At 36.9% G+C, this 23273-nt stretch overlaps 2 protein-coding genes across 2 annotated transcripts in view; both read left to right on the plus strand.

The window, feature by feature from the left end:
• LOC140144535 (cyclic GMP-binding protein C-like) overlaps nucleotides 1-1425 on the plus strand; it is a 55283-nt gene extending 53858 nt beyond the window's left edge. Inside the window, exons 28-29 of the mRNA XM_072166356.1 lie at nucleotides 561-742; nucleotides 1419-1425. Of these exons, the coding sequence (XP_072022457.1) occupies nucleotides 561-742; nucleotides 1419-1425 (189 nt within the window). The remainder of the gene's footprint in view (nucleotides 1-560; nucleotides 743-1418) is intronic.
• An 83-nt stretch (nucleotides 1426-1508) lies between these two features.
• LOC140144536 (uncharacterized) lies at nucleotides 1509-20320 on the plus strand. Its single transcript, XM_072166357.1, has 8 exons — nucleotides 1509-1698; nucleotides 3944-4072; nucleotides 4741-5073; nucleotides 7688-7911; nucleotides 16222-16404; nucleotides 17101-17380; nucleotides 17969-18024; nucleotides 18262-20320. Exons 1-8 carry the CDS (start codon nucleotides 1509-1511, stop codon nucleotides 18754-18756), a joined length of 1890 nt encoding a protein of 629 aa, XP_072022458.1. The 3' UTR covers nucleotides 18757-20320.
• Nucleotides 20321-23273: the final 2953 nt, after the last annotated feature.

Below are 23273 nucleotides of genomic sequence, written 5' to 3' on the forward strand. Positions count from 1 at the left end.
CTTGCAGGAGTTAATATTACTAATCATGACCAATCCAAATTTGGCTAAAATTATGCAAATTTCTGCTCATTTTAATGCTTAAATTGAGAATCCATGGATTTTTCTGAGAAGTAAAATTAAGGCGCTTACAACCATATAATTCTATTTGGTGGTGTGAAATCTGAAAGATAGAATTCAACACTAAACAATAACATGGCCTTGAAGGTGGCTAATATAGTGGTTGGAGACAGGTGAAGGTGCGATAGGTCTCCCTAATTTCTACTTAAGGTTCAATATAATAGACACATGAAGATATAGCCATGTTTTTAGACAATGTAAGCAAACACGAAAAATGTTTTGAAAACATGTTTTGGTTTGGTCCAAACATTGTAACATTTAAACGTCGGGTTATGTAAAGGGCATGAATAAAATAAAATTAAATTAAAAATGTAAAAATGTTGTCAAAATGTTATTGTACACTATTTCCTGCTAAACAATCTTGCAAAATGTTTAAAAAACATTCACAGCGGTTCATTTGTTTTTCTTGCAATAATATGATAAATTTTTAATTCTTGTTGCAGACATTTCAACCCCGAATGAAGACGACAAAGTATGTGCCTTGTCTTGCTCACGATCCTACTATTAAGGTGGTCTATGATGTTCACAAACACCAGAAGCGGATAAAATTCATCTCAAAGATGTCAAATGCAAAAGCAAAACTACCGATAATACAGATGTGTGGGCAATTGGAGAAACTCCTAAGGTAAATAAGTACAATACTATAGCCATGTCTGAACAGCGTGGCTGTTCAGTTTTAGGCTACCACCATCTAAACCAATAGATGCAGCACAATTGAGAGCAAGAAAACAATGGGACTCTTTTTGGAGATATCATTTTCAATTTATTCATCTAAAACATAATTATTTTGTACTAAGGGATTCATTTTTCTTTTTTGTATCCGATGTTGAGACGATGAGATATAATCGCGATTTTGGGTAATTCCAGATTTAAATTCCCATAAATCTCTAAAACTGATTCCGTTCACTGAGAATGGGCCATATAATGATCAACATCTAAACCTTTTACAGTATCTTTTGCTAGGATACATGTAGAACATTTAGGCCATTAATTAATATAGATAACCAAAATTAATATTAATTGTTTATTATTAGCGAGGTGTATGATGCATAATTATACATTGCCCTAGTGCATACATAAAATTACACCAAGGTAATCGCACTTGACTATGAGTTTGTTCAACAGTATGCATTCTTGTACAATTATCTTGAATAATACAGTGGGTTTAGTGAATTATCCATATCAAAATTCAGAAGGGTAGCATAAAATATCTTGCATGACAGCTACAGAGCATGATATTCTATTGCGTAATTTTGATATCTTTGAATTATGAGAGGTTGATTTGATTACTTTCTTTTCAGTACATAACCAGACGAAATATCAACAGAGGTTTGGGAAACGCATGTTGTTGGTTTGATTTGACTTCGAACGATGAAAATGTGGATAGCATCATGGCAACACTTAAAGTCGAAAGGGATATCGATGATCCAGATTATATTGATCAAGATGCCGTTGAATTACGTATTGAACATACTTCAACATCTCAACAAGATGATGTCAAACATGACCAAGCAACAGGTGGGGCAACAGGCACTACGGTAACAAGCCCAAATGCCAGCAATGCAGATACTCCTGGTCCTGGTAGGTGATAGCCTTCATAAGCCATTCATGCAAAATAAGTCAATTTTCATATTTTTTTATTCAGTATTTTAATTGCCTATGTGAAAAATTCCAGTGAAATCGTATGATGATGGACTAGATTGGCCAAGAGAACAATGCAGTAATAATACATAATGTATGTTATACTACAAAAGAACAAAAAATATTATATTTATTGGTATCATTATTATATTGTTATTAATATGATATTATGTTTAATAGAATGTGCATTGGTTTTTCATACTGTAATTTACGACTTCTGGTTTGAAATAAATTATAATGCAGCACCTTTACAGGGACCACATATTATCAGAAAATACTACGGAGTTATAGATCTGTAAATGCATTTTTATGTAAGCGAAACACAATTTATTTAATTGAATACATGAACATTCTACTATAATGTGACAATGAATTGGCTAGAAATGCAAGCTAGAATAGGATTTGTACATGCAATTTTGTGATCATGATATGCCAGTTTAAGCTCACTTATGATGCTATAGCATGGAAATTTCTGCATTTCTGTCACTATTTTTTTGAAAAAGATGGGGGCATTTAATAGAAGGTGACTTTTAGTATAATAATTACGTATACTAGCGCGATACTACATTTTATCAGCATTTTAATAATTTTTTTAAGTCTTTTTGCCAATTTTTGGCCCTAAAATGAGTTTCCTAAGCCATGTGAGGACATGTCAGAGAATCATGAAAAACAAAAAAAATGCAACTATACTCCAATTCCAGGTTCCCAACCAAATATATTGTTCCCGACCCCAACTAATATGTTTCCTCCAGATGAACACGAACAAAACAGTAGTAGCCTCATTTATACCACAAATTATTGAAATATCGTCAACATTTGCTCCTGGAGCATAGCTGGTTTGCTTCCCTCCAGGTGTATTCATGACATAAGTGGCAATAGAAATAAAATAGTTTGATCGACCATCAATGCATGGTCTATCCTTATTTTTTTATGAAAACATTTAATAACAACCCGTATTTATATTGACCAAGATAAATTTATCACTAATTCTGATTAATTATTTGTTCATTCATTTTAACCTAGCGCATGGAAGCAGCATCGACGGTCGATCCAAAGATCAAACAAATTTGGTTCTGGTGCCTTTTTCCATTAAGCTCCTGGGGCATAACATGTAGGAATTTTAATTAACTACTTGCACTGTTCTATGGGCCATTGTGATATGATATCCAATCGTTGAAGTGATAGGCTCCATGTAAGATAAAAAAAAACATATGAAAAATTTTGAAAAACCCACCTATGACCCATTCACGATGGCCCATTTTGCTTTGAAAGGTAGAGTCGTATCCAATAGATGGTATTTGAAAAAAAGATCTGTGATAAGGCTAAGAAAGTTTCCTGTAGGCGGCGTATGTCAAATGTGTGTATTTTATATTGCCCCCCCCCCCACACACACACACATGTGGGGCTTATTTTATCATCCAGATGGTTATTTGTTTGCCTGCCTGCCTCGTTGTCTGGCTGGCTGTCCGGGCGGAAGCAAATTCATTATGTTACGAGTCGTACTTGACTCAAGGCCAAAATCACCTTTTACCCGAACTCACACGAATGCACAACACAAATACACTGTTTAATTAAGCTAACAAAATCTAAATCTTTAATTGAAAGCACGTTATTATTGATACAATATATGACAACAAATGCACATACACAATAATCAAATATAATCACTCTTTATCTATTTTGTACTTAGCCAGCATTCTTCTTCTTGGCGATCATAAAGTTCTTACAATGTTCTGGACGACTGATATATCCTTATTCACTTGTCCTGCGAAAATCAGCGAAGTCCTTTGTACACTTGCATTGATAAATCCTTGCGTATAAAATCCTCATACGAAAATGGTGTTACTTTCTCCCAAGTACTAAACTCCTTAAGTCCGTTCTCCAAACACATTCGTAACTCTTTGCGCAGTTCTCCAAATCACTTTACTCCATGCGCCGTTCTCCAATAATGTTGAATCCGACTTTTTTGGTCACACAAGCCTTGTGGCACCCAACATTGATTGGTGGGGAAGGGGGAGGGTTGGGGTGTTAGGAAAGGGTTTAGGCTTGACACCAAAGAAACCCCCACTTTATCACGTTAATAATAACGGAAATAAGGTCATAATATAGTGTACGTTTTCCATAAGTGTCCCAACACATTTTGGCCATGGTTGTAGCTTCAAGAATTTGTAATATGGTTCTGCAGGAACTCAAGAGGATGTTTCAAGTAGTCACTTAAAGACTGAGCTCAAAGAAGATTCTGAGGATACTACAAGAAACGAAGAAGATATTATCGATGCTGGTCCATCAGATGCACCTGACAACTTGGCAGAAGGTAAATAAGGATGAGAATATTTTGTCTAGACCCGAAGAAATTAGGTTGGGACAGTCTGGATTCTGGTATATCTGTGTTTTAGTCATGAAGTGGAAAATAATAAACTTCTGTATTATTTCATTAAACTTTGATTTCAAGTTGTTGTATGTTTGTGATAGGCAAATTATGTTTTGTGCCAATTATGGACATCAAACACTACATGCACAGCTTATTGTTTGATTTTGGGCCATCACTATAACATACCAGAGGTACATTTTTTCCCATGCATGTATGGATCGCCGGTACATCTTAGGCCGTCGGCACATGACAGGCTTTGGCGGGGAAAAAACTTGGGGTCAACAATACTAGTAACCATTTTGTGTGCACTGCTTGTGGATGGTGAAAAAACAATGTAAATGTTGCCCCAATCTACCTTTTTACGTTTGCAGATAAGCTAATAGTATATAAACGTGCATCAAAAAATTTAAGAAAAAATTAGCTTCACCACCCATAGTTCAATGCCTAATTTTAAAGATCTAATGTTTATAACAAAGATAAACTTCGTGCTGTTCAGAACAAATTATAGAAACAATTAAACCACAACCCATGTACTTTTCTTTGTTTTGCAATTTTACACATTGTATCTCGTAATAGCTGTTGAAATTTCTCTTTCTTTTTGCTCCTAATAGATTTTGAAACTTCAAGTTTGAGTTTCAAACCAACAGATTATTTGGATCAAATATCAAAATCTATCGGACCTGGTGGGGGTATTCTAGAACTTGCTGATGGCATTGCATGGTTGGAGATACCATCTGGAGCCTTAGACAAGAAAACAAATATCACACTATCAACTGTCTCATCGGAGACAGACCATCCACCACTTGGCGACAAGTTTATCATTGGACCTATTGTACAATTAGAACCTGATGGGCTTCAGTTCTTGAGACCTGTGACATTGAGTGTGAAACATGTAGCTGTGGATTTAGCACTGCGTGACCTCGAAGTTTGGACAATGACAACAGGTAGGTACCCAGCAAACGCAAAATGTTTCTGAAAGCGTTATATTTCAATAAAAACATTTTAATAACATTTAAAAATATCGGGTTTATATGAAAAAACACAAACAGCATTGTTAAATGTCAAAATGTTATAAAATATTGTAAACATTTTTAGAAAATATAACACTGGATAACATAATGTTGCAATATTTGCCAACAAGTGTTCCAGTATGTACATGTACTTGAATGATATTAAAAAATTGTATACGCTTTATATTACCTGACATTTAAACATTTTCTGTAAAACTTTTCTGTGTGTGCTGGGTACTAGTATCAGCTTAAAATAAAATCAAGGGGGCAAAGGTACACTTGATCACTTTTATTACTTTGTGATAGCATTCTGAAATGTTGCAATGTTGTTTAGGCATGCAAGCGCAAATACATTGTAGGCTGTGCTCTAGCTCGGAGGCTCGACTTTGGCCCTGCTATCCTTTTTAATTCTGGTTGCACTGTCTGGTTGCAACAGTTCCCAGGTTGGCTGCAACCTTGGTGGTCAATGTATTTTGAAAGTTGTGGCCAAATCAGGCCACATGGTGTTAGGTCGAATGAGATTTATATATGTTTGGGTAAATAATGTGGTTTCAATCTGTTGACTTGCATCCTCTGATAGTGATGCAAAAATCTTATGCTTTTAAAGAAAGTTGTGAATCTAGCCAAATAGAAGAAGTCTTTATTTGTCTTTCAGTTATTTCCTTATGTACTTTATTAAAATAAAGTAAATTTGATCTAAATTTGGGCCTTTATAATTCAAATAATTATGAATAACTTATCCTTAAACCAGATCTAGCAGTCAAGTTAGCTCAATCGATAAGGCGTTCGACTATGGTGCGAGAGATTGCGGGTTCGAACCCTGGCGGTGTCTAATTCGCTCTTGTGGGAAAATTGAGTTAGCTTGAAATTCCCCTGGACATGAAACTTACTGCTAATTGTCTTGTTGCAACCCCTACGAAACACGGGGAGCTGATCCTGATTGCGAAGGTTATTGTGGAATGTCTGGGGTGTGTGCTCTTGAAGCAACAAATTCTCTGAATTGTTGTTAAATGGTTTATGGAATGATGTGGGACGTAGTGGTCAGCGACAACTTGTAAAGTGTGCTTAGCGCACTATAAATCACTGCGCTTTAAAAAAAATTTTTTTATCTTATTCCTAACATGATCAGAACATTAATATTGAAATTGAAGAAACGATATAGCTGTACAAGTAGTAGGCCCAAGTAAAAGGGTTTTCGCTTTGGAGCAGAAAAGTGCAAAACATGTCACATCAAGAAAGAAAACACATAATAATATGTAATCTTTTAACATGTTTAGATACAATTAGGATGCATTATACAGGGTGTCCCAAAAAAAGAGGCCCCTCATTGCGCCCTCTTTTTCTCCTATTTCTGAAAAGTTGATCAAATATATTTTGGTATGTAAAGAAACCTTGAGTCGTTAGCTTTAATAAACCAAAACAATTATATCAATCGGCTCACAACTTTTGAAGATATGCTCTTTTAAAGAAATGTACCCGTTTTCACTCTGTCCACGGAGAAGGTTTGGCTACTTCAAAGATTGAAAAGGAGTGCATATACCATGCATGAATATCAAACATTCCTCAATGATAACTTTATAAAATAACTTTATTTATGGAATGGGCTTTACCGGTGGGTTTATGGGCAATGGATTTTGTTAATAGTGTCATTAATTTGTGGATAAAATGGATGCCGAATGGGACTTCTTTTGCTTTACTTGCAATTACTTATTTTTTCTTGGTTATTTATGCCTTTTTGTTTTATTATGTTTCTTACTTTCTTATTTCGTTGTTTCTTGCTTTCTTTTTTTTATTTACAACATAAGTCATTTATCTTTTTAGGATAAAAGGTAGCCCTAAAAGGCTGTTTGGTTTGTCTTTGGTTCTTCTGAAGTGAGTTTACTGTGCTGCTCTGCCCTCTACGTGGTTGCCTCCTTGGCAAATACAGGTTTCAGCCCTGGTCCTCATTGCATCAATTGCGTTACGTACCATCCTTGTGCACCGGATACTTGCATGAATGCATTCAGTAATACGCTTACGAAGATCTTGGATTTTGCCACAAAGGAAAAAAAAATCAAGTGGTGTGAGGTCTGGTGATCGTGCAGGCCACTCCACAGCACGAAGCCATCCCAACCACTCTGTTTGCTATCCGTGGACAGAGTGAAAAACGGGTACTTTTATTCAAAAGGGCATATCTTCAAAAGTTGTGAGCCGATTGAAATAATAGTTTTGGTTTATTAAAGCTAACGAATAAAGGTTTCTTTAAATACCAAAATATATTTAATCAACTTTTCAGAAATAGGAGAAAACGAGGGCGCAATGAGGGGCCTCTTTTTTTTGGGACACCCTGTACATATGAATGAAAGGATAAGCTTTATCTGGTTGGATGAATTATAACCCTCATACAATAGAATAAAATTTGTAATGAACTGTTAAATTAAGTATTTATAAGAACTGCTATGTCCGAGTGTATATTACAATTTTCTTCCATCAGTATCATTTTTGTAATATACATGCACCAATGTGTAGGAAACTGAACCAATATTGTAGTCATCTTTATCATTTCCAGGAAGGAATCCACAATGGGAGCTGTACTATGGTGCTCAGACTGGGAGCAACCAAAACACACACTTAACAAAGGATGTTGTACAGATTCGATGTGAACATTTCTCCCCATGGTGGTTCTTGGGACGAAAAGTACAACTGCAAATTCTACCGTTTATTACTGCCGACTTGCAAAGTTCAAGACAGATTGGATTGACGGTATACGCATTGAAGAGCTGTGATGTGAAGGTAATTTGGGAATAATTTGTTCTATCGCCTATTATCAATTCCAGCTCCAGTGACACCTCATTAATTTCTCTGGACCTTTGGATGCATTGAAATAGGTATTACCATTTTACTTTAAAAATCAATATAACAGGGCCGTGGTGCTGGCTTTTATTCCCCTCCAATGAACATTGGCGTAATCCTACCCAGGATAATATGCAGGTCACTGGATTTGGAACAGATGATCTCACACCACCAAATCAGAGTCCCATAGAGATATGTGCTAAATTTGCCTTAAGAAAACGTCATTTTTTCTTTACAGGAGCGACTCAGTTTTAAGCGACAGCTATGATGGTTGAAATCAGCCCTTGCCTGATCCCTCTGGCTGGGAAAAAATATAGGTTGACCGTCATTATTTTTTACGACTGGCCCTCAAAGTCTACAATGTCCGGGAATTTCCTATTTTACAGGCAAAACCATGCCAGTGTTTCTGTAAAGAAAAGGCTGCTTAAAATCATTAAAAGTTATTCGATCTCTCCCATCTGTGGTACACTTGCAGGAATTAATATTACTAATCATGACCAATCCAAATTTGGCTAAAATTATGCAAATTTCTGCTAATTTTAATGCTTAAATTGAGAATCCATGGATTTTTCTGAGAAGTAAAATTAAGGCGCACAACCATATAATTCTATTTGGTGGTGTGAAATCTGAATGTTCCAACATGTTTCTAATTGTCTTTAATTTCAGACTATTTTAATCTAATATATATAAATCATCTTTATTCAACATAAAGAAAAACACATATAAAGCCCAGATCTACTGCAACCCATTCCGGTTGCAGGCAAGGCAGTACAAAAATACAAACATTTAAATAAATAAACAAAATTGGAAATACTCATGGCGGGAAGAAAAAGTTAAATAATTTCATTTACATTCCAAGATGTTTCATATCTGGCGATGAAAATGGAATAAGATGACATTAGCGCCGATTTAATCAACTGGGTCTTGAGATCAGAATACTTTGTGGGAAGATTGAGATCTTTTGACAGACGAGTCAGACTATTCTTGTTGTCGGCGTCAATGAAGCCTCTTGAGCCTACTTCAACAGCAACAAGTGAGCAACAGTACCCGGCGTTAGTGATGTCGGCAACCAGGGAAGAATAGCGATCAAGTTTGGTGTAATGAGCTTTACTGATGTTTGGTTCAAATGGTACCGACAACTCAAAGAGAATGACTCGCTTGTCAGAAGGCCAGTATAACACAATGTCCGGTTTTTGAGACGTGGAAATGATATTGGGTGGTATGGTCCCCCTCCTATGGTATAATTTTCCAGATCGGCATAGATTTTAATATGAGAATTACGAAATGCCTCCGACTGTTGAAATGTGGAAAGAAAAATACGGATGAGGTTGTTGTGTCTCCATAGATACCTGTCCAGCATATTTTGGCAATTATTTAAAATGTGCAGGAGAGTACCTTTCCCTGACAAAGGGACAGCTGTCCGTAAGCCTTTTTCCCCATCTTTTCAAATTGGTGAATGATGGCAAGGAATCTATGGAGGCATTGATTGCAAATTTAAGCACACCCTTTGGTAATGAAAACATAATGGATTTCCAAAACAGATCGGAATTACATGTTTCAAGCAGTTTCGAAACTCCCCTGGCTCAAGAGGGGCTCAACTACAGATTTCCAGTGGTTATCCGTCTCTTCCTTCAGGATCTTTTTAACATCAGGTTTGACCTTATTCCAAGGGGGTTGACCGGGCTCCAATAGCAAGTGCATGAACGTTTTCACACTGGTTGGTTATGGAAATTTTACGAGACCACGTAGATTCTCTGTTGAGCTTGAGGTCAAGAGCCAGGTTAGTAACTTCATCAGCTTTGCACCTAGATCTACTATATGATGCGGAATGAGCCTGGCGATAAACATCAGAAATGCGCTGGATGTTAAGCCCTTGGGACATATGGACCAGGGCAGTATTTGCACCATGTTTTGGAATCCCAAGCCATTTCTTAACATACTGCTCGGACATACGGTCTAAAAGCACAAGATTAGAATGGGTCAGGTCATGCACGGTAAGACAGAATCTCATGGAGGGGAGGCAGTAACGTATATATATTGCCAGTTTTTACTCATAACGAATTAAAAAAGTGAAGTCAATATTATTTAATTTACTATAGAGCTGTGCATAGACATAATCATAAATTTCTTGTTCCTTTCCATGAAACGTTATCAGCGACCTAGGAATTTTTGTGGGTCCTCATTAACGGTTTTCACGACATTTTCACCGATATGGAAATCAATCAGAGTTGGTTTGCCACCACATAAAGAGAGTGAACGACATTTGGATGGTTTTAATGTGAGACCCATGCTGGTAGCCTTCGTATGAAGTTCGTTCATTATTTTTGGTGTTGAATTTTGTTATTGGTGATGAGATTGAAATCGTCGGCATATGGGGTAGTGATGATTTTGGTTGTGTCCAAACAAAAGCCGGTCTTCTCACGCATGGTTTCCAGGTATTCGAGCAATGGGTTGAAACACACGAGAAAAATAACGGGGGACAAAGGATCGCTTTGGAATGTCCCCCTCTTGAATTTAAATGGTAAAGAATTCCAGTTGGGGCCTTGGGCGTGGCCGTTAAGGTTGGAATAGAGATTAGTAACATAGGACTGGACATTCTCGGGGAGCTGACAGCGTTCCATGGAGTGAGTAATGAGATCATGGCTTACACTGCCGAAGGCATCAGCCAAATCGAAAAACGTAATATGTACAGTCTTCTTCCGGGTTTTGGCATAAGAGATTGTTTCTTGCAATACTTGATTATGTTCAATACATCCGTTTACTCCCTGAAGAAACGCTTTCTGGATCTCGGGGTCTATGTACAGGTTATAGTCAGATATGAGCCTAATCGCTCAGCGACGACTTGGTGGAAAACCTTCGCAATGCAAGAAGTAAGCGAAATCATCCGGAAATTTTCCGGTTTGTCAGTTCGCCGGCTTTATGAATAAGCACTACCTTGGATTGAGACCAAGACTCGGAGGAAGAGGGTCAACCAGAAGCATTTTGGTAAAAATGGTGGCCAAAAGATGGTGAGTAGACGGAGATGCTTGAGCATCCCATACATAAGACCATCATCACCGGGTGCTGAGGTTGCTTTCTTCGTCCGGAGAATGTTTTTGACATCCTTAGGTTTGATAACAGACATATTGAATGAAATGTACGAGTCATCTTAACTGGAAGGTTCGGGAACCATGAAAGTTGGGTAAGGTCGAGTGTCACTTGTTGAGAGTATTTATTTGGGAAGTATGGGTCGGCAACATCTTGGGTAAAAGTTGGTCGGGCGGAAGTAGAGTCAAGAGTATTATTGGATGCGTTTTTGGCGAAGCTCAAAAGTTCGAATGATACATTTTTTCCTGATGGGCGACGGTTTTGGTAGTTTTGTTGCTTTTGTCCAGCTTTTTGAGGTATGAGACAGTCTTAACCGCTTGGCGAAACATATTTTTATCTTCACGGGTTGCGTTTGCAGCAAATGCTTTTTTGCGTAAAATGCTCTTCTTTTTTCTGGCCGCGGACAGAGTCTTTGGTTCATGTGATAAGTACGTTTGAGAATGTTTTTCTTCAACAAAATCTTCATGGCTACCAAAGTAGGAGACAAGCGTATCGGAAAATTTCTGAGCTGCACAAGCAGGGGATATATCGTCTGCTCCAATTTCGAAGTGGAGCGGACCCAGTAAATCACGGATAGCCTTGTCATGATTACTCCATTCATTGTCATCATAAATCGGGATAGTAAAGCGGTGACAAACAGATGAATGTACGCTCAAGGACACGAGCACTAAAGCAAATATCCAAGTCAATGAGTTTGTCATGGTTGATGAACACAGGACATGGGTTCCAACACGCAGAACTTATAGTGAACCCTATGGTGTTAGGTGCCTGGGACCACACGGGTAAGGAATCGTTGACTGCACCGGTGAGCAAAAAGATCCAATGTCAGTGAAAATATTGCTCAAAATCTCACAAACGGAAGAATATGAAGCAAATTGAATGCTTACGGAATGTCCATAAATGCGAATGGTAATAAAAATGATAGCAGAAGACGACGAAGACAACCTAGAACAGAAGTAAAACGCAAAATTTGCAGTGGTGGTTTTCACCCCAACTGCCTAGGTGTCCGCCATGTCTGAATGTTCCAACATGTTTCTAATTGTCTTTAATTTCAGACTATTTTAATCTAATTAACTTATTTTTAGCATAATTTGAGCAAGAAGCTGGTTAAAAAAAAATTTCAAGCAGAATCATTGTGTCTCTGACATCTGCTATCTACTGAAGATAGCATTGTGATTTCCATGTTAAAAGTTCACCAAGACTTAGGCTTTCAGCAATTTTCAGTCAAGAGGGACAAGTAGCCAGTCAGACACACAGAAACAAAGAAGAACATGACCACAATGTCTGAATTATAAGTGTTGAATTATATGGCCTATTAGTGAAATCTTAAGTCTACCCCCCCCATAAGCTTACCTGATCCATGGACACATTTTATGAGCTCCAACCAGTGCCCTAGCCCACGTGCCACCATATACTGATGTCTTCTACATCTGGCACTAAGTCATTGCATACCATCATGATTGTAAACATTACATGGGTTACCAGTAGTGGAATCATAAGCTTAGCCTACCCCCCCCCCCAACACACACACACACAAACCGTAAGCTTACCTGATCCAGGCGCCTATTTCATGAGTTCCGACCAGTACCCTAGCACCATACTGATGTCTTCTCTATCTGGCACTGAGTCATTACATGCCATTGATGATGTAAGCTTACAAAATAGTATGATTAACCCCAGACGGAGACAATGAAACACAAGGAACCGTGATTTTTGGTCTACTTATTGGCCATCAGGATAGACAATAATTTATTTTCATATAAATGTGTGAAGATTCCAGCCATTATCATTAAAAGCAAAGGGTTTGTACACAACCCTGAATCAACAAGGATGCCGGGGATTCCAAGATGAGAGCAAAACTGCTCGACCCAATTTTGTTCGACAGTAAACACCCAACTGAGGAATCTGAACCCCAAGGCAAATCCAAAAAGGAAAATCAAAAGGATGGGAATCCAAGATAAAAGTAAAATTACTCAACCCAATTTCTGTTCAACAGTAAATACCCTACTGAAGAATCCGAATCCCAATGAAGCAAAATCAAAAGGTGGAACTCCAGAATAAGAGTAAATTTACTCCACCCAATTTCTATTCTACAGCAAGCTGTGCTGAGTAACGTGGTGCTCACAAAAACCCAACAAAGGGGAATTTATAATGGCTGGAATTTTTCAATCAATTAATTTTCATTCTGTGATTAGTGCATACAAATAGTTGCTCCGAAGGTTGCCACCTTGGAGATTCCTCAAGGTAATCCTACCTGGAAGAAATACAAAGACTGAAAGAATGAATGTGAAAGAATATTAATAATGGATATAGGTATACAAGTGCATATAATTGGACGATGTAAGCTAAAATAAAACAAACATCTCCATTTTTCTTAAATATTTGGCTTGTCTTTTATGGATTAATTAAAAATAAACAGACTTGTAAAATCCTGCTTGAAATGTCATCCATCTGTGTGGATTCCTTTCTATCTGTTAATTTTTTCCAGAAGACAAGGCTTTTGCATTATTAAAGATGCTATAAGCTGATGCTAATTCCTTTGCTGCAGCTATAAGCATTATGATAAATTTTAATATTATTCCATTTCAAACTGACCGAACATGTCAGGAGCTTATGAATTAATTTCCACTTGTTGTGTGCAAAAGTTCATGTAAAATGTATTTATAGTGCTTAGTCAGCATGCCCAACGCATGCTATATCATGCAAAACAAATTTTTTTCCTGTTTTCCTTATTTATGTAAGGAAGACAGCACCTGTTTTTATAAACAGACTTATGTTTTTTCTTGAGTAGCTGTACTTTCTTAAATTATTTTATTAAACCCAATAAGCTCCCCTTAAATTGGGAGAGGTGGGTGGGAGTAAAAAATTTTTCCGTCTATCCTGACTGGAATCCAATAATGCAATAAATTAAATCGCCGAATATGACGACCTAGCGCAATTGAGAGAGCAGCTCTGATTGGTCACAGCACGAAAGCGTCATAGAGCCATGGAAACCCCGGGAAAAATTCTGACCCGGAAATGGCGACCTAGCGATATGAAAGAGCAGCTCTGATAGGTCAAAGCCCAATAGCGTCATAGGGTCATGAAAACCCCGGGAAAAATTGACCCGATGACCCGGAAACGTTCCGCATGGGGTCAAAGTTGTTTTCTTACTGTTTCATGTTAGAAAACTTTATTTTAAACATTGCATGGGCCTAAGTCACTCTACGAAATGGAATCTTTCACTCAAACACACATTTCGGGTCATAACTCACCTTAGCACTGGTATATTTGTAGCAAATGTTGCAGTTCTCTTCAATTTTAGCCTTTAATTACATAAATTCAATCAATGCACTTCTTCGTGAATGCAAACACTAATTAGGCACAGGGCTAACTTGCTCAATCAAAAGTTGAGACTCACACACACAGCTCCATGAATGATCCAACATGTTTCTAATTGTCTTTAATTTCAGACTATTTTAATCTAATTAACTTATTTTAAACATAATTTGAGCAAGAAGCTGGTTAAAAAAAATTTTCAAGCAGAATCATTGTGTCTCTGACATCTGCTATCTACTGAAGATAGCATTGTGATTTCCATGTTAAAAGTTCACCAAGACTTAGACTTTCAGCAATTTACAGTCAAGAGGGACAAGTAGCAGGTCAGACACACAGAAACAAAGAAGAACATGACCACAATGTCTGAATTATAAGTGTTGAATTATATGGCCTATTAGTGAAATCTTAAGTCTACCCCCTCCCCCCATAAGCTTACCTGATCCATGGACACATTTTATGATCTCCAACCAGTGCCCTAGCCCACGTGCCACCATATACTGATGTCTTCTACATCTGGCACTAAGTCATTGCATACCATCATGATTGTAAACATTACATGGGTTACCAGTAGTGGAATCATAAGCTTAGCCTACCCCCCCCCAACACACACACACACAAACCGTAAGCTTACCTGATCCAGGCGCCTATTTCATGAGTTCCGACCAGTACCCTAGCACCATACTGAATGTCTTCTCTATCTGGCACTGAGTCATTACATGCCATTGATGATGTAAGCTTACAAAATAGTATGATTTTAAACATTGCATGGGCCTAAGTCACTCTACGAAATGGAATCTTTCACTCAAACACACATTTCGGGTCATAACTCACCTTAGCACTGGTATATTTGTAGCAAATGTTGCAGTTCTCTTCAATTTTAGCCTTTAATTACATAAATTCAGTCAATGCACTTCTTCGGTGAATGCAAACACGAATTAGGCACAGGGCTAACTTGCTCAATCAAAAGTTGAGACTCACAAACACAGCTCCATTCAGATCTCACACCACCAAATCAGAGATATGTGCTAAATTTGCCTTAAGAAAACGCTCATTTTTCAGCGACTCAGTTTTAAGCGACAGCTATGATGGTTGAAATCAGCCCTTGCCTGATCCCTCTGGCTGGGAAAAAATATAGGTTGACCGTCATTATTTTTTACGACTGGCCCTCAAAGTCTACGATGTCCGGGAATTTCCTATTTTTCAGGCAAAACCATGCCAGTGTTTCTGTAAAGAAAAGGCTGCTTAAAATCATTAAAAGTTATTCGATCTCTCCCATCTGTGGTACACTTGCAGGAATTAATATTACTAATCATGACCAATCCAAATTTGGCTAAAATTATGCAAATTTCTGCTCATTTTAATGCTTAAATTGAGAATCCATGGATTTTTCTGAGAAGTAAAATTAAGGGCGCACAACCATATAATTCTATTTGGTGGTGTGAAATCTGAAAGATAGAATTCAACACTAAACAATAACATGGCCTTGAAGGTGGCTAATATAGTGGTTGGAGACGGGTGAAGGTGCGATAGGTCTCCCTAATTTCTGCTTAAGGTTCAATATAATAGACACATGAAGATATAGCCATGTTTTTAGACAATGTTAGCAAACACGAAAAATGTTTTGAAAACATGTTTTGGTTTGGTTCAAATATTGTAACATTTAAACGTCGGGTTATGTAAAGGGCATGAATAAAATTAAATTAAATTAAAAATGTAAAAATGTTGTCAAAATGTTATTGTACACTATTTCCTGCTAAACAATCTTGCAAAATGTTTAAAAAACATTCACAGCGGTTCATTTGTTTTTCTTGCAATAATATGATAAATTTTTAATTCTTGTTGCAGACATTTCAACCCCGAATGAAGACGACAAAGTATGTGCCTTGTCTTGCTCACGATCCTACTATTAAGGTGGTCTATGATGTTCACAAACACCAGAAGCGGATAAAAATTCATCTCAAAGATGTCAAATGCAAAAGCAAAACTACCGATAATACAGATGTGTGGGCAATTGGAGAAACTCCTAAGGTAAATAAGTACAATACTATAGCCATGTCTGCCTGGGCTGTTCAGTTTTAGGCTACCACCATCTAAACCAATAGATGCAGCACAATTTAGAGCAAGAAAACAATGGGACTCTTTTTGGAGATATCATTTTCAATTTATTCATCTAAAACATAATTATTTTGTACTAAGGATTCATTTTTCTTTTTGTTTCCGATGTTGAGACGATGAGATATAATCGCGATTTTGGGTAATTCCAGATTTAAATTCCCATAAATCTCTAAAACTGATTCTGTTCACTGAGAATGGGCCATATAATGATCAACATCTAAACCTTTTACAGTATCTTTTGCTAGGATACATGTAGAACATTTAGGCCATTAATTAATATAGATAACCAAAATTAATATTAATTGTTTATTATTAGCTCTTACGAGGTGTATGATGCATAATTATACATTGCCCTAGTGCATACATAAAATTACACCAAGGTAATCGCACTTGACTATGAGTTTGTTCAACAGTATGCATTCTTGTACAATTATCTTGAATAATACAGTGGGTTTAGTGAATTATCCATATCAAAATTCAGAAGGGTAGCATATAATAAAAGGGGTAGTTCCCAAAAATCTTGCATGACAGCTACAGAGCATGATATTCTATTGTGTAATTTTGCTATCTTTGAATTATGAGAGGTTGATTTGATTACTTTCTTTTCAGTACATAACCAGACGAAATATCAACAGAGGTTTGGGAAACGCACGTTGTTGGTTTGATTTGACTTCGAACGATGAAAATGTGGATAGCATCATGGCAACACTTAAAGTCGAAAGGGATATCGATGATCCAGATTATATTGATCAAGATGCCGTTGAATTACGTATTGAACATACTTCAACATCTCAACAAGATGATGTCAAACATGACCAAGCAACAGGTGGGGCAACAGGCACTACGGTAACAAGCCCAAATGCCAGCAATGCAGATACTCCTGGTCCTGGTAGGTGATAGCCTTCATAAGCCATTCATGCAAAATAAGTCAATTTTCATATTTTTTTATTCAGTATTTTAATTGCCTATGTGAAAAATTCCAGTGAAATCGTATGATGATGGACTAGATTGGCCAAGAGAACAATGCAGTAACATAATGTACGATACTACAAAAGAACCATTTTTGATGCTAGAATTCATCCTTTGTTTTAATTAATAAAACTGATCATATATATCAAGTAAGACCTATAAAATATTGTTTGATTGGTATAACCCGACCTACCCTAAATAAACTGCCGACCCTGAATTTTTATTTATTTTGAGGAAGGAAAAGCCAAAAAAGTCATAGTTTGTGAATGTTTGATGTAAAAAATAGGCACAGTTAAAATGCATATTTTCTTGCATAATGTCCCATGATATCATTTGCGTATTGCTGCCTTGTAGTATTCAAAAACAGGTCAGATTAATAGTCTTCGTCAAAAAAAATTCAAAAAAAATTCTGATCTAACCTACACTGATTTATTTTTACCTTATGCCAATCAAACAACTTTTTAAAATATACTAACATTTTTGTGCATATTTCTTTATTTTACTTCAGCTAACCCAGACCAAGTATCTAAGAAATTGCTCAAAAAAAAGTTTGCGGAAGGCAAGGTAAGTTTAAAATTAATATCTAAGGTGACCAAAAATGAAACCTGACCTGATCTACAGGCCAGACCGAACCAGATTTTGTGTTTTGGGGATTTTGTTTTAGCTGTATGAAATTCAGTACAACCATTTTTCAGCCAATTGATTACGACAGAATATTTCTTGAATTTAATTTTCTATTTCGAAATATAATTGCAAGATTTTGTTTTCCTTATGAATCCTTCTTTCTGTTTTATAAAACAGGTATTGCACATAGACTGGAAGTGGGATGATCGCAAAATAAGTCAAGTCCCAGTTTCTGCTACATCAACGGCAGAGAATGAAAACCCAACAAAGTCAGAACAGACAGTAGAAGTAGCCATGTCATTTGCTGCAGAACATAGGAGTACCTGTAAATTCATGTGGAAAGATGCGATTGGAGTCAATGCCAAAGCTGAAGTTACGACGGAAATTCCATTTCTAGTTAAGGGAGGGCTTTCTCTCGGTTTAAAGAACACGTACACCTTCGGAAAAGAGAACGTAAGTGCAGAGTTTGGAAAAGAAGAAGTGTCCTCTAAAGTGATTGTGAAATCTGAAACGGGCACAACAACATATGCTGACACCACCATGATTAAACATATAATAATGATTCCATTTATAGCCATTTTGGATGATGGAAGAAAACCAGAGGGAGAATTTGAAGGTGTGCAGTATATTACCAAAACAACTTTCACAGATCAGCCTGTTTCTAAACCTTAAATTAAAGACTTCGGGGGAAGAAGTGCTCCCGGGGAAGTATTCAAATCCCTGGAGGGACACTCGATTTTGTTTGTGGTAGGGGTGTTCTACCGGCAGTCGAACTTCGGGTCTAGAGAACTGATCAGCTGGACAAAAAAAGGGGGGTCTGGGGAACTGATCATCTGGCTAATGAAGGGGGTGTTGGGAACTGATCAGCTGCCAAAATAGGGGGTCTTGGGAACTGATCCAGGTTCAATTTCGTTGCATAGTGCTACAAATTTTCGATAGAATCGGTTTTGATTCTTGTCGTAAATGGTGCATTAAATAAATTTAAGGCTTATCAGGGATCATCAGGAAAACCATTTTAAATGTCAATGATTATTTACTTCATGGCGATCTCAGAACAGCATCAAGATCATAAAAATGGGCATAATTATACCCTGTATTATAGACCCACCTACTGATTATAACAGCAGCACTACATAAAGCAAACCTATCTAAAATGTTTTCGTAAAAAGGTAAAGGAGACGATCCTGTATAAACAGTGATCAGAGTGCCCATCTCTCTTTTATTTGCAATTGGGCCAGACTACTCCGTGTATAATGTTGCTATACGGGGATTGCTTTACCTCCTCCACAGCGAGTGTGTTACATTTAAGAATGCCGATACCCATTTATACACCTGGGTGGAGAGGAGTACTCAAGATATAGTAATAGTGCCTTAAGGGCACAACACGATGGCGTCGCCGGGGCTCGAACCCGCAACCTTCCGATTATGAGTCGGAGCTCGTTCCGCTTGGCCACCGTACTCCCTTCCGCTTGACCACCGTTTTTGTATGAATAAAATTTTACGTGTAATGAATGGGATCAAGTTAATTATGCATAATTCTACAGTCTTTCCATTTGACTGGTAGATTATAGAATCACTTATAAATTCACTAGCTCAAAGAAGTACATAGTGCATGAGGTAATAAAAATCCTGACATTTGCTTCCAATAAGTCCTAACATATTCTTCGAAAGTCCTACTTTTCAACATTGCCCAGTATTGCCACCAATGATGCGACAAGCAAGGTTAAAAGGAGCCCAGTATACACCTTCAAATGGGACGAAATGAACGGCAAAGCACGTTTTGACACTTTTGGACTTGCAAAAGTAGCACAGAAAACATGTCGATCCTGGTGCCAATAGCAAGGCATGAGAGCAGCGATCGGTGAATTTTGTGGGTCCAGGGAATGGCGACGATCGATGAAATATGGGGGTCTAGGGAATAGGGGGTGGGGTGTTGCTGCGGCACATACTCGTATATCTGGGACATGTAAATGCCCCCAAATTCAAGTGTAAACTTTTTGTTCTAAGAAAATCTGCATGTTTAATACAAATATCTGAAGATTAAAAAAATTTTTGATTGAAAAGTTGTGGCGTTATTGGTTTCTAAGCTTATTTGAATTCCACTCGCCTTGAAGGTGAATAATCTTCAGGAGAGCCATTGAGGTTGATGCCTTTGATGAATTTCAAAGTGTACATTTATTTTATCACATGTAATTTACTTATTATTGGTATTCCAATTTAATTGGGTATTACACAATAAGGGTGAAGTTGTCTCATGTGGGTATGGATGTAAATTTGTTTCTGTTGTTATAAATTTTTGTGAAACTACTCAATATCATGTTGTAATATAGTGAAAGTACTCAATATCATGTTGTAATATAGTGAAAGTACTCGATATACTAACAAAAGAGCTTAAAATGGCAGCTGTTTTAAAAGATATGCTTAAAATGTATTCTGACTAAATATTTCATCTGTACTATATTGTGACATTAAATGTTAGCTATAGCTTCCTAAGGCATGTTTGTATAATCTGCACCAAACCTTCTCCAAGGATGAAGTGTTGGACAGTAGCGTAGCACAAGTTATTCGATGAGGAAGGGGGATGATTAAAGGGGCACCAACCGTTTTCCTGCAATGTTCAATGGGATTTTTCATAATGTTCTCAAACCAGTCAATGGAGAATGTAATGTAACTGTACCTGTTGTTTGGTGCATGTAATGTAAAGGTGCCTTCAGGAGACAATTATTGTATTGTAACATTTATGTTAGCATTTCAAAAATACCACAAATATCTTCCTGTGAATGCAGGAATGCTCATAAAGTATTTTCGTTGTTTATTGTACATATCAAAAATATGAGAGCAGGTTGGTTGCCACCAAGTTTTTTGGGTTTTTATTGCTATTGGATTGGTATTAAGTATATCCCAAAACTTCGTTCGGCTTAATTATTATTGGGGAAAATCATTTGATATTTGTTACTGCGCGCATCAATAAAGTCTGAACTTCACGCATGACACAAAGCACAACTACCATAGGTGCTGCACCCAATTCTCAATCTACACTGTTATAAGTCCACACCAATTACAAGCCGAACAAAGTATAATAAAATAGTGAACTGAAATATTGTACAACTCTGTATTGTATAATGAACTGAAATATTGTACAACTCTGTATTGTAATTAGTCTATTTTATTATTAGAAGTGGCGCTTTAAGTGCCTTGTGGTATGTGTATGTTTAAAACATAAATATGAAAACCTTGCCATGTGTCTTTTTGCCAAAAATAGTTTGCGGCTACTCCAAAGATGAAGTGGTAGACAGTGGCGTAGCATGAGTGATTCCATTGAGGGAGGGAAACAGAGCCTGATTAAGGGGGAAACAGCCATTTTCCGGCATTCCAAATTGTCCCTCGGACCCGCTACTTAAATTACTTTACCAGGACAAATTTGTGCAAGAATTTGCAATTCTAATTCTAAAATGGGTCAAAATAAGGACAATACCGGGCCAAAGGAAGATGCACTTTACAACTTTTGGTCATGCAATGTTGTCCCAGTATTTCGATCCGGAGGGAAACTTTCCCCCTGCCCCCGGTCGGTATGCCTCGGATGCGCCACTGGTCAGAATCATGTGTTAAATACAAAAGTATGATGAGCATGCAGCTGCATGCCCAGGTATTGTATAGCAGCTGACATATTCTAATGACCGCTTTGATACATGTGAAATGTGCTGTATAAAATTTATATTGCATTATGAATGTATGACAACATTTTTTATAAAGAGTTGGGTTAATGATGTGCTCGAAATAAATTTTGAATAATTATTTCATCCGTAATATATCATATGACATTAAATGTAATCTAGTACTTATTAGCTAAAGCAAAATATGTATATGTGATTTAATCAACCAAAATTTTGAATAATTATTTCATCTGTAATATATCATACATGTATGACATAAATGTACATCTAGTACTTAGCTTCCTAAGTGAACCTATGTTAAAGTCGTAATGTATAAAATTACGATTTTATAATATGATTTTTTGTTCATATTTATAATAGTGCAATGTTGATATAATGTGGAAATTCCCACATTCTCTACATTAAGCGGTCAAAATAGCCTATGGGGTTTCTTTCACTTTACCTCGTTATTTCAGCTTAAAATGGACAGAAACTCTTCCATTATGATATAACGATGACATTGGTTTGAGCCATTGAATGGCTGGAAAGGAATTATTTCGTATTATATAAAACAAATATTGCCTGCCTATGTAAAATGGTATATAACACTGTGTCAAATTTTGGCAATTCTATTTCACTCGGCTATGCCTCAGAGGATGATTTAAGCACTTCCCACCACGCCACTTGTGTTGACTTGCGGTTAGCACAGCTGTGTGAGTGAACATGACACCACTGCTCGCACATTGCATTGACGGGCATGGTTAAATTTGAATTTGGGACTGATATATTTACAATAAAAACGCATTCACAATGCTGGTCGATTTCACATTTTATGTTACCTACAGAAGGTGTGAATTATCCTTCATGCATACATCACTTTAGATCTGAAATCGACCAGGTAATAATGACACACGCACAATTCTTAAACAACATCTTTTGCAAAGAATTCAATGGGATTTGAAAAGTAAAGTGGCAGTTGAAACTCTGGTGATAACACGTTTGCAGTGCATGATGGGGCTTCCTTAAATCATCCTCTGGCTATGCCTCTTGAAATGTAAAAGTGAAAATTTGACATTGCGCTATATTTTTACCATTTTTACATACTAGTACTCGGCCATTCAATATCTGTATATTAATATCTCATCATATTTGATATTAAAGAATAACAATATTTAAATTTGACGAAGATTGTACATATGGCTTGAAGTATGGTTTGTTGGCTTGCATGTAGGAAAGCAACTCATCATGTTCTAAGATCGGTTGGCTGTGGTATGTTGGATCAAATTAATGGCATCACATTAAGGCTGAAGTGCTTGTTTCAGTAAATCAGTATATTGTCCATAAAGCAATATGTAGTGCATATTTTTCTTTTTTAAATTTTTCTCATGGCTTGAGGTAAAATATACATCGAATCACACATGTTTATAAAGACACTGTCAGTGATGCTATTAAACACAGAAAATCTAAAAAATAAAATTATAACAATTTTGAAAGTGAGAAGGCCAAAAGGTCAAAATATTTTGACATTTTAGGAGG

Source organism: Amphiura filiformis, unplaced genomic scaffold (genome assembly GCF_039555335.1).
Source record: "Amphiura filiformis unplaced genomic scaffold, Afil_fr2py scaffold_62, whole genome shotgun sequence".
NCBI classification, from domain to species: domain Eukaryota; kingdom Metazoa; phylum Echinodermata; class Ophiuroidea; order Amphilepidida; family Amphiuridae; genus Amphiura; species Amphiura filiformis.